This window comes from Muntiacus reevesi, chromosome 5 (genome assembly GCF_963930625.1).
Source record: "Muntiacus reevesi chromosome 5, mMunRee1.1, whole genome shotgun sequence".
Lineage (NCBI taxonomy): Eukaryota > Metazoa > Chordata > Mammalia > Artiodactyla > Cervidae > Muntiacus > Muntiacus reevesi.
In genome coordinates, this window is record NC_089253.1 from 81,574,110 (window position 1) to 81,594,906 (window position 20,797).

Sequence of the window (20,797 nt, forward strand, 5' to 3'; positions counted from 1 at the left end):
AAACATTTTCTCTGAATTTTGAAAGGTCTCAGTTGCCAGTCTGTAGGAAGTTCATTTGCGAAAATATAGATTTTGAATTGTATTTTTATCTGCTAAAATTAATATGAGAATATTGATATTTATCACAAGTAAGAGAAAACAATTAGATAGCCTTCTTCTCATACATGATTCAAGCATATGATTGTTTTTGTTCCTCTCACAGTATGCCATATAGTTGATACAGTAAGTTGAAACTTATTGCTTTCCATTTGCTGGTGTATTACATGTGGAAAGAGCATTGGATTAGAGGACAGGAGCCCTGGTTCTGGCTCTGTCTTCATCATTAACTATGATGTGATCCCAGGCAAGATGCTTTCTGATTTCCCTTCTGCAGACTGAAGAAAGTCATACTGAAGCCAAGTATCTGAACTTTATAAAAGCTATAATGGGTTCTTGGAAACAAAAACTCTGTAGACCAAATGAGATAATGTTTGAAACAATAAGCATTCTAAAACACTCTGCAAGGAATCCCATTCTAATCTATGTATCCATGCATTAATATTAATACCTGTAATCCAAAAACAAAACATTGCTGTTTAAGCTACTATTTGGCTTTTGGATTTGAAATATTAACCTACATGGAAATAAGCCTATGATAAAATAGTGCTTCCTTGCTATAGTCTTTAATTCGTTTTGAATTTTTATAATATATGTAGATATATTGGCATATCCACACACATACACAAGAAGTGCATTTTTTTTTAGCCATGCTGCGAGGCATCTGGTATCTTAGTTCCCCAATTAGGGTTTGAACCTGCTCCCCTTGCAATGGGAGCATGGAATCTTAACCACTGGACTACCAGGGAAGTCCCAGGAAGTACATATTTAAATGGTTATCAACTAAGGATGGAGACATTTACATTGCATTAACACTAAAAATAGAATAACATATTTAATCATAAGGATGATTTTAGACTAGAAGGGAAGAGTTTCTTGAAAATAATAATGTCTGGGTACCAGGTTGGGCTTCTAGGAAAGGTTATGAAACTTCTATGAAGTTGTATAAGATAAAGGCAATGACTGGAGGACCGCATGATGTATGATGCTCTTAAGCTCTGGGCACACTCTAACAAATAAGTCAAAACATGAATTAGATGCAGAATGAACAATGGCTTGTTTGCTAACTCACTCATTCATCCCCTATTTTCTCCAGTAGACCACTGTTATTTGTCATGTAGCTTAAGTTTCAGTAGTATCACATATGACTTGAGAGTAGGTAGTCTTGTTCTGTATTTCTATCTTTTGTGGCATTTGGCACAGAGAAATGCTCAGTAAATGTCTTGATTCATTAATTAAACTAAAACCGAAGTTCTTACCTTTTCATCATGAGGTAATTCCAAGAAGGAACTGATACTGCAAAGGATAGCATGTCCTTCTGTATGAAATTTAAACATTGGAATTTTTAATTAGATATTCTCTTGTCTAAGTAATTATTAGTACTACTCAGACTTGTTTTGATCAAGTTGTTTTGATTCAAGCATTTAAAATGGTAAGTAAAATAGTATCTGAAAGGTGTAGTGCTGCCGCAGCAGCCACAGCAGACTTGAGCAGGGTGGTGACCATGCGGGAGGTGGGCTCACTCTTGGAGACACCGCAGGGCACCATTGCTGCACTGGTTCTGTACCTGCTCCGAGTGTTCTTAGCGATGCCCTGGAAATCTGGCGGTGCCAACCCCTCAGAGCTAGTCCACAACCTCCACAGAAACGGAATCGTCAAGGCAAAGTATTTGAAGTAATGTTGGCCTCAGACTGCTCTCACTATGCAAAATGCAACCTTTATATGGATTCTTCACAATCTATGGGGTTCCAAGCAACAATTAGTACTCCACATATGCATGCATATGTACCAGAACTTCTGCTTGATCAGCTGCATGAAGGAGATGGAAGTGGGGCCCTTAAACTGCATGTTTTGCATGTATGGTTGGGTCTAGTGGAAAAGTCATAGGAATTGATTACATTAAAGAGCTACTAAGTGAGTGAAGTTGCTCAGTCGTGTCCAACTCTTTGCGACCCCATGGACTGTAGCCCGCCAGGCTCCTCTGTCCATGGGATTCTCCAGGCAAGAATACTGGAGTGGGTTGCCATTTCCTTCTCCAGGGGATCTTCCCAACCCAGGGATCGAACCTGCCTGCATTGCAGGCAGATGCTTTATCCTAAACTATTCAGTAAATGATGTCGGAAAGGATGATCCAGTGCTTTTGTTTCCAGGGAGACTGCAGCTGCTTGTGGGGGGTGGAAGATGAAGTATGCTGAAGAAGCCCCTTATGATGCTATTCATGTAGGAGCCACAGACCCAGCTGTGTCCCCAGGCGCTAATAGACCAGTGAAAGCCTGCCAGAAGATTGATATTACAAGTGGTCTGCAGGTGAAAACCAGATATTGGAGTAATGTGACAAGCTACGTGTTGGCAGTGTCAAAATGAAATCTCACAATGCTGTGATGTGAACAGAAAGGTGATTCAGTTATATACGTATATCCTTTTTCAGATTATTTTCTATTATAGTTTGCTGCAAGATGTTGAGTATAGTTTCCTGTGCTATATAGCTGTTGTTCAGTCACTCAGTTGTGTCCGACTCTTTGCAACCCCATGGACTGCAGCACACCAGGCTTCCCTGTCCTTCACAATCTCCTGGAGTCTGCTCGAACTTACGTCCATTGAATCAGTAATGCCATGCAGCCATCTCATCTTCTGTCAGCCTCTTCTCCTTCTGCCTTCAATCTTTCCCAGCATCAGAATCTTTTCCAATGAGTTGGGTCTTCACATCAGGTGGTCAAAGGATTGGAGTCTCAGCTTCAGCAACACTCCTTCCAGTGCATACTCAGGATTGATTTCCTTTAGGATTAACTGGTTTTTTAACTCCTTGCAGTCCAAGGGACTCTCAAGAGTCTTCTCCAACACCACAGTTCAAAAGCATCAATTCTTCAGTGCTCAGCCTTCTTTATGGTTCAGTTGCACATGCATACTTGACTACTTGAAAAACCATAGCTTTGACTAGATGGACCTTTGTCGGTAAAGTGATGTCTTTGCTTTTGAATATACTGTCTAGGTTTGTCATAGCTTTTCTTCCAAGGAGCAAGCATCTTTTGCTTTCATGGCTGCAGTCACCATCCACAGTGATTTTGGAAATAAAAAAAAAAAAAAAACTCAAGAAAATAAAGTCTGTCACTGTTTCCATTATTGTATACTGTGCTCTACAGTAGGACCTTGTTTGTCTGTTTTATATATAGTAGTTTGCATCTGATGATCTCAAGCTCCTAATTTACCCTAATTTATCCCTCCTCCCCCACTTTAACGTTTGGTAACCATAAGTTTGTTTTCTGTCTCTGTGAGTCTGTTTCTATTTTGTAAATAAGTTTATTTAAATAAAGATAGCTTTAAATAAATGTTGTAAATCTACTGGTAATACTGAATGCAAGCATAAATAATTATTTTCTACAATCTCCAGAAGACTCCGGTAATTGTTAATACAAAATAATACACTGAGACTTTTGTAAGGCAACTTTTGAAATGAAAAATTAGCTTTTAAAAGAGGAGACATAAAATTTAAATGTTAGTATAATAGCAATATCTGGATGCAGATCTCAAGATTACATTAGAAATAAGAGTTGGCTGTGGTAAAAAGGAGGGTAATGTAGGCTAAGCTTGAGAGAAGAAAAGAAAGCTTAGGCTTAATTCAAAAGAAGAGAGGAAATAGGAAGGAAGCATTAAAAAAAAAAAAGAATAGTGTTACATGAAAGAATTAAGACCAACTATATTGGTTATAACAATAAAAGTCACCTATAAAGAACAAATAATCCCTTTCTTCTCATGCATGACTCCCTTTAGAATGAAGGTCAATGCAACATAACCCTTTTAAGGTCATAAATAAAACCTTTACATTCTTCCCAATATGCAAATAAGGGAGTGGGAGTCCTCTATAGAGCTCCTACAGGACTGGGGAAGCAGACTGTTGGAGGGTACAGCAAACCCTTACGCTCACCAGGACCCAGGAGAAGGGAGCAGTGACCGCACGAGAGACTGAGCCAGTCTTGCCTGTGAGTGTCCGGAGTCTCCGGTGGAGCGTGGGTAAACAGTGGCCTGCTGCGGGGTCAGGGGCACTGACTAAAGGGTTTGTGGAGACACGGTGTGCTGGCATAAGTCCCTTTGAAGGAGGTCACCATTATGCCATTAGCCCAAACTACAGGGAGGGAACACAGCCCCACCCATCAGCAGAAAATTGGATTTAAGATTTACTTACCATGGCCTTGCGCACCAGAACAAGATCCAGATTTGCCCACAGCCAGTCCCTCCCACCATGAAGCTTCAACAAACCTCTAATCCTCATCGATCAGAGGAAGAAAGAGAGAAAACCACAATCACAGGAAGTGAACCAAACTGATCACATAGATGACAGCCCTGTCTAAATCAAAGGAACTATGAGCCATGTCATGTTGGGCCACCCATGATGGATGGGTCATGGTGGAGAGTTCTGACAAAACATGGTCTACTGGAGAAGGGAATGCCAAACCTGTTTAGCATTCTTGCCTTGAGAATTCCATGAACAGTGTGAAAAGGCAGAAAGATGTGACACTGAAAGATGAACTCCCCTTGGTAGGTGCCCAATATGCTACTGGAGATCAATGGAAAAATAGGTTCAGAATGAATGAAGAGGCTGAACCAAAGCAGAAAGAACGCCCAACTGTGGGTGTGTCCTGTGGTGAAAGTAAAGTCTGATGCTGTAAAGAACAATATTGCATAGGAACATGGAATGTTAGGTCCATGAATCAAGGAAATTGGAAGTGGTCAAACAGGAGATGGCAAGACTGAACATCGACATTTTAGGGATCAATGAACTAAAATGGACTGGAATGGACACATTTAATTCAGCTGACCATTATGTCTACTACTGTGGGCAAGAATCCCCTAGAAGAAATGGAGTAGACTTCATAATCAGCAGAAGAGTCTGAAATGCAGTACTTGGATGCAATCTCAAAAACAGCAGAATGATCTCTGTTCATTTCCAAGGCAAACCATTCACTATCACGGTAATCGAGGTCTATGCCCCAAAAAGTAATGCTGAAGAAGCTGAAGTTGAATGGTTCTATGAAGACCTACAAGACCTTCTAGAACTAACACCAAAAAATATATCCTTTTCATTATATAGGGGACTGGAATGCAAAAGTAGGAAATCAAGAGATACCTGGAGGACCAGGCAAGTTTGGCTTTGGAGTACTAAATGAGGCAGGGCAAAGGCTAACAGAGTTTTACCAAGAGAACACACTGGTCATAGCAAACACCCTCTTCCAACAACACAAGAGACAACTCTACATGTGGACATCACCGTATGGTCAATACCGAAATCAGATTGAATATATTCTTTGCAGCTGAAGATGGAGTCACTATACAGTAATGAAAACAAGACTGGGAGCTGACTGTGGCTCAGATCATGAACTCCTTATTGCCAAATTCAGACTTAAATTGAAGAAAGTAGGGAAAACCACTGTGCCATTCAGGTATGACTTAAATCAAATCCCTTATGATTACACAGTGGAAGTGACAAATAGATTCAAGGGATTAGATCTGATAGACAGAATCCCTGAAGAACTATGGACAGAGGTTCATAACATGGTAGAGGAGGCGGTGATCAAAACCACCCCCAAGAAAAAGAAATGCAAAAAGGCCAGCTGGTTGTCTGAGGAGACCTTACAAGTATGTGAGAAGAGAAGAGAAGCAAAAGACGAAGGAGAAAAGGAAAGATATGCCTATCGAAATGCAACGTTCCAACAAATAGCAAGGAGAGATAAGAAAGCCCTCCTAAGTGAACAATGCAAAGAAATAGAGGAAAACAATAGAGTTGGAAAGAGAATTAGAGACACTAAGGGAACATTTCATGCAAAGATGGGCACAGTAAAGTACAGAAATGGTATGAACCTAACAGAAACAGAAGATATTAAGAAGAGGTGGCAAGAATATACAGAAGAACTATACAAGAAAACTTAATGATCCAGATAACCACAATGGTGTGACCACTTACCTAGAGCACAAGCTGGAATCAAGCTGGGAGAAATATCAATAACCTCAGATATGCAGATGACACCATCCTTATGGCAGAAAGTGAAGAGCTAAAGAGCCTTTTGATGAAAGTAAAACAGGAGAGTGAGAAAGCTGGTTTAAAACTCAGCATTCAAAAAAGAAGATCATGGCATCATGTCCCATCACTTCATGGCAAATAGATGGGGAAACAGTGATAGATTTTATTTTCTTGGGCTCCAAAATCACTGTAGATGGTGACTGCAGCCATGAAATTAAAAGATGCTTGCTCCTTGGAAGAAAAGCTATGACCAACCTAGATAGCATATTAAAAAGCAGAGATATTACATTGCCATCAAATGTTTGTACAGTCAAAGCTGTAGTTTTTCCAGTAATGTATGGATGTGAGAGTTGAACCATAAAGATGGCTGAGTGCTGAAGAATTTGTGTTTTTGAACTGTTGTGTTGGCGAAGATTCCTGAGAAAATTCCTTGGATAGCAAGGAGATCAAAACAATCAATCCTAAAGGAAATCCATCCTGAATATTCATTGGAAGGACTGATGCTGAAGCTGAAATTCTGCTACTTTGGCCACCTGATGCAAAGACTCGACTCATTAGTAAAGACCCTGATGCTGGGAAAGATTGAAGGCAGGAAAAGGGGATGACAGAGGACAAGATAGTTGGATGGCATCACCGACTCAATGGACATGGTTTTGAGCAAGCTCCGGAGGATGGTGATGGACAGGGGAGCCTGGCATGCTGCAGTCCACGGGGTCGCAAAAAGTCGGACACAACTGAGCAAGTGAACAACAGTCCTATACCCAATTATAGACAGAAGAAATCATATATCTTGCTTTAAATACAGAGCTGGGAATGAAATAGGAGAGATAAGAAAGCCTTCCTCAGCGATCAATGCAAAGAAATAGAGAAAAACAACAGAATGGGAAAGACTAGAGATCTCTTCAAGAAAATTAGAGATACCAAGGGAACATTTCGTGCAAAGATGGGTTCGATAAAGGACAGAAATGGCATGGACCTAATAGAAGCAGAAGATATTAAGAAGAGGTGGCAAGAATATACAGAACTGTACAAAAAAGATATTCACGACCCAGATAATCACGATGGTGTGATCACTCACCTAGAGCCAGACATCCTGAAATGTGAAGTCAGGTGGGCCTTAGAAAGCATCACTACGAACAAAACTAGTGGATGTGATGGAATTCCAGTTGAGCTATTTCACATCTTGAAAGATGATGCTGTGAAAGTGCTACCCTCATTATGCCAGCAAATTTGGAAAACTCAGCAGTGGCCACAGGACTGGAAAATGTCCGTTTACATTCCAATCCCAAAGAAAGGCACTGCCAAAGAATGCTCAAACTACCGCACAATTGCACTCATCTCACACGCTAGTAAAGCAATGCTCAAAATTCTCCAAGCCAGGCTTCAGCAATACATGAACCATGAACTTCCAGATATTCAAGCTGGTTTCAAAAAAGGCAGATGAACCAGAGATCAAATTGCCAACATCCACTGGATCATCAAAAAAGCAAGAGAATTCCAGAAAAACATCCATTTCTGCTTTATTGACTACGCCAAAGCCTTCGACTGTGTGGATCACATTAAACTGTGGAAAATCCTGAAAGAGATGGGAATACCAGACCACCTGACCTGCCTCTTGAGAAACCTGTATGCAGGTCAGGAAGCAACAGTTAGAACTGGACATGGAACAACAGACTGGTTCCAAATAGGGAAAGGAGTACGTCAAGGCTGTATATTGTCACCCTGCTTATTTAACTTATATGCAGAGTACATCATGAGAAACGCTGGGCTGGAGGAGGCACAAGCTGGAATAAAGATAGCCGGGAGAAATGTCAATAACCTCAGATATGCAGATGATACCACCCTTATGGCAGAAAGTGAAGATAAACTAAAAAGCCTCCTGACGGAGGTGAAAGAGGACAGTGAAAAAGTTGGCTTAAAGATCAACATTCAGAAAACTAAGATCATGGTATCTGGTCCCATCACTTCATGGGAAATATATGAGGAAACAGTGGAAACAGTGTCAGACTTTGTTTTTGGGGGCTCCAAGATCACTGCAGATGGTGATTGCAGCCATGAAATTAAAAGACACTTACTCCTTGGAAGGAAAGTTATGACCAACCTAGATAGCATATTTAAAAGCAGAGATTACTTTGCCAACAAACGTCCATTTGGTCAAGGTTATGGTTTTTCCAGTAGTCATGTATGAATGTGACAGTTGGACTGTGAGGAAAACTGCATGCTGAAAAATTGATGCTTTTGAACTATGGTATTGGAGAAGACTCTTGAGAGTCCCTTGGATTGCAAGGAGATCCAACTAGTCCATCCTAAAGGTCAGTCCTGGGTATTCATTGGAAGGACTGATGATGAAGCTGAAACTCCAATACTTTGGCCACCTCATGAGAAGAGTTGACTCATTGAAAAAGACCCTGATGCTGGGAGGGACTGCAGACAGGAGAAGGGGACGACAGAGGATGAGATGGCTGGATGGCATCACCGACTTGATGGGCATGAGTTTGAGTAAACTCCGGGAGTTGGTGATGGACAGGGAGGCCTGGCATGCTGTGATTCATGGGGTCGCAAAGAGTTGGACACGTCTGAGGTGAGTGATCTGAACTGACATTCTTTCATTCTTCTGTTTATTTGGCAGCTTGGGCATCCTTCCTTTTGTTTCAACAAATGTCACGGTGTTATCCTATATCCATTTTTATACCATGTAGGTTGTTAAGATACCTGTGGCCAACTGCGTAACGGCAGTGACTTACCCATATTTCCAGTCAGTAGTATTCTTGCACATGAATCAGTGAACAGCGATGTCAGAGAAATGGCAGCATGTTTTGTGAAAGGTAGAATATCTTTCAGTAGTCTTCCCTGTATAAAATATGATAATAAATTATATAAACATCAGTATTGGAGTTGAGTTTATAGATAATTTATTCCAAGAGCTATCTACTAATTATAACATGATTTCTTTGTAATAAAAATAATTTGAAACTATCTAAAGGGACTTATTTCCTTGAAACTAAATATTAGTAAAAGTAGGGTCAACTGTTAATTATAACCATCTAGACTCTTATTACTGCAGATCACCTCTATACTTGTAGGTTGTTTTCTGTCACTTCTGATAACCCTCTTCATGCAGTTCTTCAACCCCTTTCCAGTGATATATTCTCCTTTTAAATAAACATGATTTTCAGATTTAAGTGTTTCTCACTTACTTTAAGCCAGAATATTGTATTTGTCCTTTCAGAAATATCTATTTTTGAATATTGGTACAAAACAGATTGCAAGAGATTCAAATTTGGCAGACTGTTTTTCAGTGCTTAGTGTAAGTCATCACTGACCTTCATGTACATTTCTGCACTTACTTGAAGAATGAAAGTCAAAACATAGGAAGAAAAAGTTTGAATTTGCTACTTGTTTCCTGAGATTTAGTTGGATATAATATTTTCTCCTCCTACTGTTCTCACACTTTTATTATTTACCTATTGGGGGGTGGGGCGGAGGGGGGAACATCACTGCTCCGATACCTGGATCGTCTCAGGGAAAATTATTGTTTACAGTATTTCATAGCATTTTCAAACCAAGAGTTTCTCACTAATAAGTTAGAATCAACTGATCAAGTTGGAGGTTTATACAGCAGACAGTATGCTGTTCTGTGTTGTCGAACCCCACTAACTGCCATACAAAACTTGCTGTTTTCTGGGTTTCCCTCTAGAAAGGAATCTTAGAAGTGATGCCACCTCCCTTGCTGTTCGCCATCATCAGTCTTCTCAAGATCCTTACTTCTGTCGTTTCTGTCCCCCTAATTCAAACCCCCTGCCCTACTTTCCACCCCCAAATCACTTAAAATCTTTCAGTAAATGAAAGTTATCCCTTTGTTGTAAAGTGTTTAGGACCCTCAATATAATGTAACAACTTCTTCCAGTAGTTTGGAAAGCTAAAATTTCGTGTATATTCCACATTTCAGTGTTCTTACAGTCTTTAATGATGTATTCATCATTAATACTATCATGTTATTTAAATCTTAGTTTTCTGAATGCTGTTTTAAGTCAACTTTTTCACTCTCTTCTTTCACTTTCATCAAGAGGCTCTTTAGTGCTTCTTCACCTTCTGCCACAAGGGTGGTGTCATCTGCATATCTGAGGTTATTGATATTTCCCCTGGCAATCTTGATTCCAGCTTTTGCTTCATCCAGCCCAGCATTTCTCATGATATATTCTGTATATAAGTTAAATAAGCAGGGTGACAATATACAGCCTTGATGTATGCCTTTCCCAATTTGGAACCAGTCTGTCGCTCCATGTCCAGTTCCTGACGTGTTCCATTCCTGATGTGCATATATATTTCTCAGGAGGCAGGTAAGCTGGTCTGGTATTCCCATCTCTTTAAGAAATTTCCATAGTTTATTGTTATACACACAGTCAAAGGCTTTGGCATAGTCAATAAAGCAGAAATAGATGTTTTTCTGGTATTCTCTTGCTTTTTTGATGATCCAACAGATGTTGGCAATTTGATTTCTGGTTCCTCTCCCTTTTCTAAATCCAGCTTGAACATCTGGAAGTTCACAGTTCACGTACTGTTGAAACCTGACTTGGAGAATTTTGAGCATTACTCTGCTAGCACGTGAGATGAGTGCAATTCTGCAGTAGTTTGAGCATTCTTTGGCAGTGCCTTTTTTTGGGATTGGAATATAAACTAACCTTTTCCAGTCCTGTGGTCACTGCTGAGTTTTCCAAATTTGCTGGCATATTGAGTGTAGTATTTTCACAGCATCATCTTTTCAGATTTGAAACAGCTCAACTGGAATCCCATCACCTCTACTAGCTTTGTTCATAGTGATGCTTCCTAAGACCCACTTGACTTCACATTTCAGGATGTCTGGCTCTAGGTGAGTGATCACACCATCGTGATTATCTGGGTCATGAAGATTTTTTTTGTACAGTTCTTCTGTGTATTTTTGCCATCTCTTCTTAATATCTTCTGCTTCTGTTAGGCCCATACCATTTCTGTCCTTTATTTTGTTCATCTTTGCATGAAATGTTCCCTTGATATCTCTAATTTTCTTGAAAAGATCTCTAGTCTTTCCCATTCTATTGTTTTCCTCTATTTTTTTTTCATTGATCATTGAGGAAGCCTTTCTTATCTCTCCTTGCTATTCTTTGGAACTCTGCATTCAAATGGGTATATCTTTTCTTCTCTCCTTTGCCTTTCGTGTCTTTTCTTTTCTAAGCTATTTGTAAGACCTCCTCAGACAACCATTTTGCCTTTTTGCATTTCTTTTTCTTGGGGATGGTCTTGATCATTGCCTCCTGTACAATGTCACAAACCTCCGTCCATAGTTCTTCAGGCACTCTATCAGATCTAATCCCTTGAATCTATTTCTCACTTCCACTGTATAATCATAAAGGATTTGATTTAGATCATACCTGAATGGTCTAGTGGTTTTCCCTACTTTCTTCAATTTAAGTCTCAATTTGGCAATAAGGAGTTCATCATCTGAGCTACAATCAGCTCCTGGTCTTGTTTTTGCTGACTGTATAGAGCTTTTCCATCTTTGGCTGCAAAGAATATAATCAATCTGATTTTTGTTTTGGCCATCTGGTGATGTCCATGTGTAGAGTCTTCTCTTGTGTTGTTGGAAGAGGGTGTTTGCTATGACCAGTGCGTTCTCTTGGGAAAACTCTGTTAGCTTTTGCCCTGCTTCATTTTGTACTCTAAGGCCAAATTTGCCTGTTATTCCAGGTATCACTTGACTTCCTACTTTAGCATTCCAATCCCCTATAATGAAAAGGATATCTTTTTTGGGTGTTAGTTCTAGAAGGTCTTGTAGGTCTTCATAGAACCATTCAACTTCAGCTTCTTCAGCATTATTGGTCAGGGCATAGACTTGGATTACTGTGATATTGAGTGGTTTGCCTTGGAAATGAACAGAGATCATTCTGTCAGTTTTTGAGATTGCATCCCAGTACTGCATTTCAGACTCTTTTGTTGACTACGATATCTACTCCATTTCTTCTAAGGGATTCTTGCCCACAGTAGTAGATACAGTGGTCATCTGAGTTAAATTCCCCCATTCTGGTCCATTTTAGTTCACTGATTTCTAAAATGTCAATGTTCGCTCTTGCCATCTCTTGTTTGGCCACTTCCAATTTGCCTGGATTCATGGACCTGACATTCCAGGTTCCTATGCAATATTTCTCTTTATAGCATCAGACCTTGCTTCTATCACCAGTCACATCCCCAACTGTTGTTTTTGCTTTGGCTCCGTCTCTTCATTCTTTCTGGAGTTATTTCTCCATTTATCTCCAGTAGCATATTGGGCACCTACCAGCCTGGGAAGTTCATCTTTCAGTGTCCTGTATTTTTGCCTTTTCATACTCTTCCTGGGGTTCTCAAGGCAAGAATACTGAAGTGGTAGGCTATTCCCTTCTCCAGTGGACCATGTTTTGTCAAAACTCTCCATCGTGACTCATGCATCTTGGGTGGCCCTACACAGCATGGCTCATAGTTTCACTGAGTTAGCCAAGGCTGTGGTCCATGTGATCAGTTTTATTAGTTTTCTGTGGTTATGGTTTTCATTCTGTCTGCCCTCTGTGGGATAGGGATAAGAGGCTTATAGAAGCTTCCTGATGGGAGAGACTGACTGTGGGGGAAACTGGGTCTTGTTCTGATGGGCAGGGCCATGCTCACTAAATCTTGAATCTAATTTCCTGTTGATGGGTGGGCTATGTTCCCTCCCTGTTGTCTGACCTGAGGCCAAACTATGGTGGAGGTAATGAAGATAATGGCAACCTCCTTCAAAAGGTCCCATGCAGGCACTGCTGCACTCGGTGCCCCAACCCTGCAGCAGGCCACCACTGACCCACGCCTCCACCTGAGACTCCTGGGCACTCATGGGCAAGTCTGGGTCAGTCTCTTGTGGGGTTACTGCTCCTTTCTCCTGGGTCCTGGTGTGCACAAGGTTTTGTTTGTGCCTTCCTAGAGTCTGTTTCCCCAGTCCTGTGTAAGCTCTGGCAGCTCAGTGGTGGGGTTAATGATGACCTCCTCCAAGAGGGCTTATGCCATAACCAGATCTACTTCACCCAGAGCGCCTGCCCTGCAGCAGTCCACTGCTGTCTCCACAGGAGACACTCAGACACAGTTCTGGTCAGTTGCCGTGGGGTCTCTGAGCCCTGGTGCACACAAGGTTTGTTTGAGCCCTCCAAGTGTCTCTGGTGGGCAAGGGGTTCAATTCTAAATGTGATTTCACCCCTCCTACAATCTTTCTGGGGCTTCTCCTATGCCCTTGGACGTGGGGTATCTTTTTTTGATGGTACCTAGCATTCTCCTGTTGACGGTTGTTCAGCAGTGAGTTGTAATTTTGGAGTTCTCACAGGAGAAGATGAGCGCACATCCTTCTACTCCACCATCTTCATGACTTCATCTCCATCACTTTATGGCAAGTAGATGGAGAAACAATGGAAACAGTGACAGATTTTATTTTTTTGGCTCCAAAATCACTGCAGATGTGACTACAGCCATGAAATTTTAAAATGCTTGCTCCTTAGAAGAAAAGCTACAGCCAACCTAGACAGCATATTAAAAAGTAGAGACATTACTTTGTGAACAAAGGTCCATCTAGTCAAAGCTATGGTTTTTCCAGTAGTCATGTATGGATGTGAGAGTTGGATTATAAAGAAAGCTGGGCACCAAAGAATTGATGCTTTTGCACTGTTGTGTTGGAAAAGACTCTTGAGAGTCCCTTGGACTGCACGGAGATCCAACCAGTCCATCCTAAAGGAAATCGGTCCTGAATATTCATTGGAAGGACTGATGTTGAAGCTGAAATTCCAATACTTTGGCCACCTGATGTGAAGAACTGACTCATTTGAAAAGACCCTGATATTGGGAAAGATTGAAGGCAGGAGGAGAAGGGTATGACAGAGGATGAGATGGTTGATGGCATCATTGATTTGATGGACATGAGTTTGAGTAAGCTCCGGGAGTTTTTGATGGACAGGAAGGCCTGGTGTGCTGCAGTCCATAGGGTTACAAAGAGTTGGACATGACTGAACTGATTATTTAAATATCCAGTGAAATATATAGTGGGATGTATTCGTAGCTCAATGTAAAGAAAGATTGGAAATACAGTAGTTGTCTTAGCAGTTTTGATGATTTGATCTTTTGAGTTACAAAACTGACCTAAATTTTTGAGTAGTATTTTCAGTGAGTAGACTGCAAAACCAGCCATTTGGCTACAAGATTGAACAGTAATAAAATTAGATGCTATATGGAACCTTAGGGGGCTAAGGTTTATTCAATAATCCTTTTTATCTTTCCCATTCTTTGCTGTTCCAGGTAAATGACAGGCCCTAACCTCCATAGTCCACAAGCGGAGATGTCCATCCTCATGTGCAGTGGCAAGGATAGGTGGTGGTTGAGTATCTGTTACATTGGTGCCTCCAGGATGTTTGTTGTCCACTGGCTCTCTCGTGGCATCTGTTTGCTCACCTGTTGGAAAATTAGTGAGTTACCAGTTACCAAATACCAGTTTGTTGTACTTGGCATTTCAAATTTTATAGAATATAAAAGAGGAAGCAAGTAGGAAAATAGGGGGGAAAAAACTCACATTCTTTTCCCTAGAATTTTTTGAATATATATATATTTTTAATCTTGGAGAACTTCAGTCAGGGGAAAGAACAAAAAACCTTTAACAAATGGAATCCTGTATCACGGAAAAAACTAAAAGAGCTCATTTTGGGTTCTATTACAAAAACCTCTGCATTGTACGTGGTAGTTATATATAGATATATATCCAGTATGAGTCCTACACAGTCAAAAAAGGCTTATGATTCTAGTATAAGCTTCAGGGCAGTGGGCTGGAGACTAAGAAGCTCAGGAGTACTTTGGATTTTTAAAATCTAAAGTTAATAGTTATAAAGGCATCATAATAACGTAAACTCTGCTTCTTAGATTACTGAAACCTATAGCACCTCAGCATTTAGTCACAAAAAAGAATATATCTTAATTGTAAGTATTCTATCACCTAAACTCCCTATGGCAAAGAAGTTAGGAAAGGGAGATTTCATACTAACCTTTAACCTCACTCTCATGTATGCTCTGTTTGCTTCCCTGAATTCGGGGAGAAAAAGAGAATATTTATGATATTGTAAGGAAATGCGATACACTGAATGAACAGATTTTTTTCATAGTTAAATTTACATCTCCAAACATTAATTTTAAAGTTATTTTACAATTAATTATTTGAAAAGATGCATTGCAGTGATTTTCATGTTCATAAATAGGGTATTTACAACACAGCCTTTTCCTAGTGGCTCCAGTGTAGCATAATAACGAGAGTAATTAAATACCTAGAGCTTGCTACATTCTTCGTGTATAATGTCTCTAATTCCATTAACAACCATACCAGTTAGGTTCTACTATTCCCTTTGTATTGCTGAAGAAATGGAAACTCAGAGGTTAAGTGACATCTCTAAAGCTAATCAGATAATAAATGGAGTGCTTGGATTTAAGTACAAGTCTGTTTGACACATCCTTACAAGCTGATTATTTCCACTATGCTAGTGCTTTTAAAATAACTTATGCTGTCCAACTTTTCCAAACAAAATCTTAACTAGAAATAAAAATGTGTAAAAAAATATAAAACATGGAACCAAGAACACAGTTTGAAAACCATTTCATTACATTGTGTTGTAACATAATCACATGCTGTCTCTTTCCTCTGTGAAATGTATATAACACTTTTTAGCAAAAGATATAGTCTAAAATTATTATTTAGCGAACATAAAAATAGCCTATGTAATTTATTTTATTCATGATTATTTGCAGATAGGAATGCCTTGAAAAATAATGGGAAAACAGATAAAAACAATTTAGACATTGCTTTTTAGGGAAAACAAAAAAGATTTTACTTACGACATGCAACAAATTATTAAGCCAACATTGGCGATAACAGGAAGGCACACTCCTTTTCTCTTGCTTACCTTGCTACTCTGTGGACCCTTGCTAGAATCACATTGGGATGAAGAACATACAGAATCCTGACTTGATCTCCTATAAGGAGAGAGAGGAAGCCCAAGGAGGAAAAGTTAAGATAGTTTCATACCCAGAAGGTGCTCTCCTCTGTTTTAATTTCAGCTGGTTACTTTTTTTCAGCATCTCTGGATTTTAGTGTGTATACTGCTCAGGGGTAGGAAATAAAAATCTGTTCTTTCCCACTGTTAAAGCTAGATTTAGTCCCAGAGGCTCTAACATTGAAATGGTGGGGAGTGAGGTGGCTGTGAGGAGGCCTGGAAAACCTAGTAACTTTTGCTCTGTAGTTTCCAATTCTGCTAGAATGGGCTGAAAACTGACTTAATGTTCTGGTGCAGATATATACAGATGAGGTCCTCAAAATATTCTCAGAATGAGAACATTTCAAGTCAAGGAGTAGGGAAAGTGTTGTGTTCTGTCTCACTTCTGGATGATGAGATAGTACAGAAGCCTTTGATTTCTCTCCAGAGATGTGTTGTTCGTTGCCTATTGAAATCAGAGCTCTCGAGCAAATATAAATAGGAAAAACACCTTTTCTTAAACTTAAAAAAAAATCCCCTGCTCTCTTGGAAATGGATTATGATTGCTCAGTTATAGCAGATGTCATATGAAACCTGCTTCCATATGATCTTTCATATTTGCCCTATAAGTCTTTTTTTTTTTCTGCTTTACATCAGTGCTCATAGAGTTGTATTTTAGCTGCAAGTGGGGTCAAGTGAGCATTTTTCCTCTCTGCTGTGGGACTGAATGGTAAGGGGAAATTGGATAACCACACAGCAAATCAGATCCCTCTGGGGCCATCCATCTACAAAAACAGTAATAGGGAAGAAAGCTGAAGCCAAGTATGTCAGTACAAATATATCTTCCCTCAGTTGTGTGTGTGTGTGTGTGTGTGTGTGTGTGTGTGTGTGTGTGTGTGTGTGCACGCGCGCGCGCTCAGTCATTCAGTTGTGTCTGACTCTTTGTGACCCCATGGACCGTAGCCCACCAGGTTCCTCTTGTCCATGGAATTTTTCAAGGAAGAATACTAGAGTGGGTTGACATCTTCCTCCTCCAGGGGATCTTCTGGACCCAGGGATCAAACCCACATCTCCTGTGTCTCTTGCATTGTCAAGTGAATTCTTTACCACTAGTGTCACCTGGGAAGACCCTTCCCTCAATTGTACCTTCCTAAATGCTGGGATGAGGAGAACTCTTTTTATATCATCCACTTAAGTCCCAGACAATATTTCTTGATCAATGAGTGCTAAGTTACCTTACACATTCAGGATTACGAAAGAGAAATAGTATGTCATTAATTCTAAAGCGTGTAGGGTCCAAGTCAGGGTCTACAGTGAAGCAATCGTCTGGTCTATACCTAGGAATAAGCATACATTCACAAGATTAAAATTTACAAATAAGGTAATGTGCATTATTATATATTCCATGCAGAGGTAATCAACTCCTGAAATGTTGATGATCATTGAATATGGAGAGAAAACCCAAAAGTATAGCATTTGAACTCTTCCTTAATAAACATCTATATAACAACATGATCTTTAATGTTTAGAAGTCTTTTAATTCAATCAGTTTGCCTATTCGTTCAGAGAGTGAGCTTATACAACCTCCTGGAAGTTTCATACAGTTTAAAGAATAGATTTCTACTCTTTGAATAAGTGCAGTGAGAAATTAGAATAAAATATAGTTACTACCCTCAAGCACCTTATAATTAAGTAGAAAAGGAAAGCAGGTAATTCAGTAATCACACTATTCTTCCTGCTCCAGACTCCAATTGACTCAGATTCCCAAGAACACCTTCCTAGGTAGTTTCATGGAAGCAGAAGGATGGTCCCCCACCGTTTGCCCTGGCGCTTCATAGTAGGCTTTTAAAGCCATGTTTGATATTCCTTATAGGAAATAGATGTTGTAACAAACTGTTCTTTTTCCTTTAGTGAAAATTACCTCTGCTAATTTGGATGGACAAGTGATGAAGGACCTACTGGGGAGTGAACCAAGGTCAAAGGAGGAGCCTGCAAATTTGATGACTTGTTGAGCTACAACTTTTTACATATTTCTGCTCTGCAAGTGAACTGCATGGTAAAGTGGATTATTCATTAGCAATAACAATTTCTAGTTTGCACCCCAAAAAACATGGGACTTGGAACAGAAAAAGGAGGACTGTTTCTCCTGACTGGTGAAGGGCTCTTAGACAAAGTTTGAGGTAGAGGTAGAAATGGCCATCCTTAACTTTAGAGTCTTTAAACTGGACCTAAATTACTTTGGACAGTTAAATTATATGTTTGCGAAATACTCCACTGATTCTAAATCAATTGTTTTAATATAGTCATCTTTTTGTGGGAAGAGGACACTGTATGACCCATTGTAATCAGTTATTTTTTGGGTCCTGGATTTGCATGCATCCCTTGGCAAACTGCCTAGCACTTCAAGAATAGATCCAAGAAGAATCTCCACCTTTGAATTGGGAATATTCTCAGGGGAGCTGCGATCTCTTTTAAGCTGTGGCAGTAGATTATGGTCTTTGCATTTTTAGTCTCCTAGATGCTTTCCCAAAATAGTGAGTCATACATAAGCTGACACAGTGTGAAAACTGTATTAATAAGAAGATGAGGAATTGTGTGGTGTTATTATTTAGGAATAAAGTGACATATATACAATCTGTGAGAAAAGCCTAAGGGCAAGGATTGGAGGAAAGGAATTGAAGGATGACAGGAATTCTAGGGGCAGGGCCCAGCAGACCCTGAGCTGAGGTAAAGAGGAGGGGTTTACAGAAACAGCTACTTCAGCTTAAGGTTCAAAGAAAAGCATACCCAAAGTCCCAAAAAGAAAGGAATATTTCCTCCCAAAACTTGGCTAAAAGTAAAAACTGACATAGACTGAAAAGGGGCATAGCGTCCATGTAAACATATCCAAGTACTATAGCTAGGAGAGGCAGAGATTTCTTCTGCTTTTTCTTCTTCTTTTCCCTTGTCTTCTCTGACTCTCTTCTCCTTTGTACCTCTTTTCTTCCCCAAAATGCTTAAATAGAATTGATTTTATTTTTAATTCATTGTTAAGGTTCTCAGCCATCTTATACCTCAAAGTACAACTTTAGAAACTCTCTTAATATAGGGTGACACATGACCCTTGCTTAGAGCCCAATTACACAACTGAGGAAAGGTTATTATTTTTAACCCATCTATAACAAATAATAAAATGTTACATTATATCCTTTATCAGTTCAGTTCAGTTCAGTTCAGTTCAGTCGCTCAGTCGTGTCTGACTCTTTGCGACCCTATGAATCGCAGCACGCCAGGCCTCCCTGTCCGTCACCAACTCCCAGAGTTTACTCAAACCCATGTCCATCGAGTTGGTGATGCCATCCAACCATCTCATCCTCTGTCGTCCCCTTCTCCTCCTGCCCCCAATCCCTCCCAGCATCAGGGCTTTTTCCAATGAGTCAACTTTTCTCATGAGGTGGCCAAAGTATTGGAGTTTCAGCTTCAGCATCAGTCCTTCCACTGAACACCCAGGACCGATCTCCTTTAGGATGGACTGGTTGGATCTCCTTGCAGTCCAAGGGACTCTCAAGAGTCTTCTCCAACACCATAGTTCAAAAGCATCCATTTTTTGGTGCTCAGCTTTCTTTATAGTCCAACTCTCACATCCATACATATCCTTTATAACCAATGGTAAACTGTGGAAAATTCTGAAAGAGATGGGAATACCAGACCACCTGACCTGCCTCTTGAGAAACCTGTATGCAGGTCAGGAAACAACAGTTAGAACTGGACGTGGAAAAACAGACTGGTTCCAAATAGGAAAAGGAGTACATCAAGGCTGTATATTGTCACCCTGCTTATTTAACTTATATGCAGAGTACATCATGAGAAATGCTGGGCTAGAAGAAGCACAAGCTGGAGTCAAGATTACTGGGAGAAATATCAATAACCTCAGATATGCAGATGACACCACCCTTATGGCAGAAAGTGAAGATGAACTAAAAAGCCTCTTGATGAAAGTGAAGGAGGACAGTGAAAAAGTTGGTTTAAAGCTCAACATTCAGAAAACTAAGATCATGGCATCTGGTCCCATCATCTCATGGGAAATAGATGGGGAAACAGTGGAAACAGTGTCAGACTTTATTTTTGGGGGCTCCAAAATCACTGTAAATGGTGGTTGCAGCCATGAAATTAAAAGACGCTTACTCCTTGGAAGGAAAGTTATGACCAACCTAGATAGCATATTTAAAAGCAGAGACATAACTTGGCCAACAAAGGCCCGTCTAGTCAAGACTATGGTTTTTCCAGTAGTCATGTATGAATGTGAGAGTTGGACTGTGAGGAAAGCTGAGCTCCAAAGAATTGATACTTTTGAACTGTGGCGTTGAAGAAGACTCTTTAGAGTCCCTTGGATTGCAAGGAGATCCAACCAGTCCATCCTAAAGGAGATCAGTCCTGGTTGTTCATTGGATGGACTGATGCTGAAGCTGAAACTCCAATACCTTGGCCACCTCATGCGAAGAGTTGACTTATTTGAAAAGACCCTAATGCTGGGAGGGATTGGGGGCAGGAGGAGAAGGGGACAACAGAGGATGAGATGGCTGGATGGCATCACCAACTCAATGGACATGGGTTTGGGTAGACTCCGGGAGTTGGTGATAGACAGGGAGGCCTGGCATGCTTCGATTCATGGGGT

At 40.2% G+C, this 20,797-nt stretch overlaps 1 protein-coding gene and 1 pseudogene across 1 annotated transcript in view; one reads left to right on the forward strand and one right to left on the reverse strand.

Annotated features, from left to right (window-relative positions):
- WDR64 (WD repeat domain 64) overlaps positions 1–20,797 on the reverse strand; it is a 124,979-nt gene that overhangs the window by 20,744 nt on the left and 83,438 nt on the right. The window contains exons 17-22 of the mRNA XM_065935640.1: positions 17,379–17,480; positions 16,075–16,144; positions 15,166–15,202; positions 14,448–14,581; positions 8,854–8,959; positions 1,356–1,414 (exon numbers count right to left, since the gene is read on the reverse strand). Coding sequence (XP_065791712.1) covers positions 1,356–1,414; positions 8,854–8,959; positions 14,448–14,581; positions 15,166–15,202; positions 16,075–16,144; positions 17,379–17,480 — 508 coding nt within the window. The remainder of the gene's footprint in view (positions 1–1,355; positions 1,415–8,853; positions 8,960–14,447; positions 14,582–15,165; positions 15,203–16,074; positions 16,145–17,378; positions 17,481–20,797) is intronic.
- On the forward strand, positions 1,601–3,197 carry LOC136169027 (protein-L-isoaspartate(D-aspartate) O-methyltransferase-like; annotated as a pseudogene).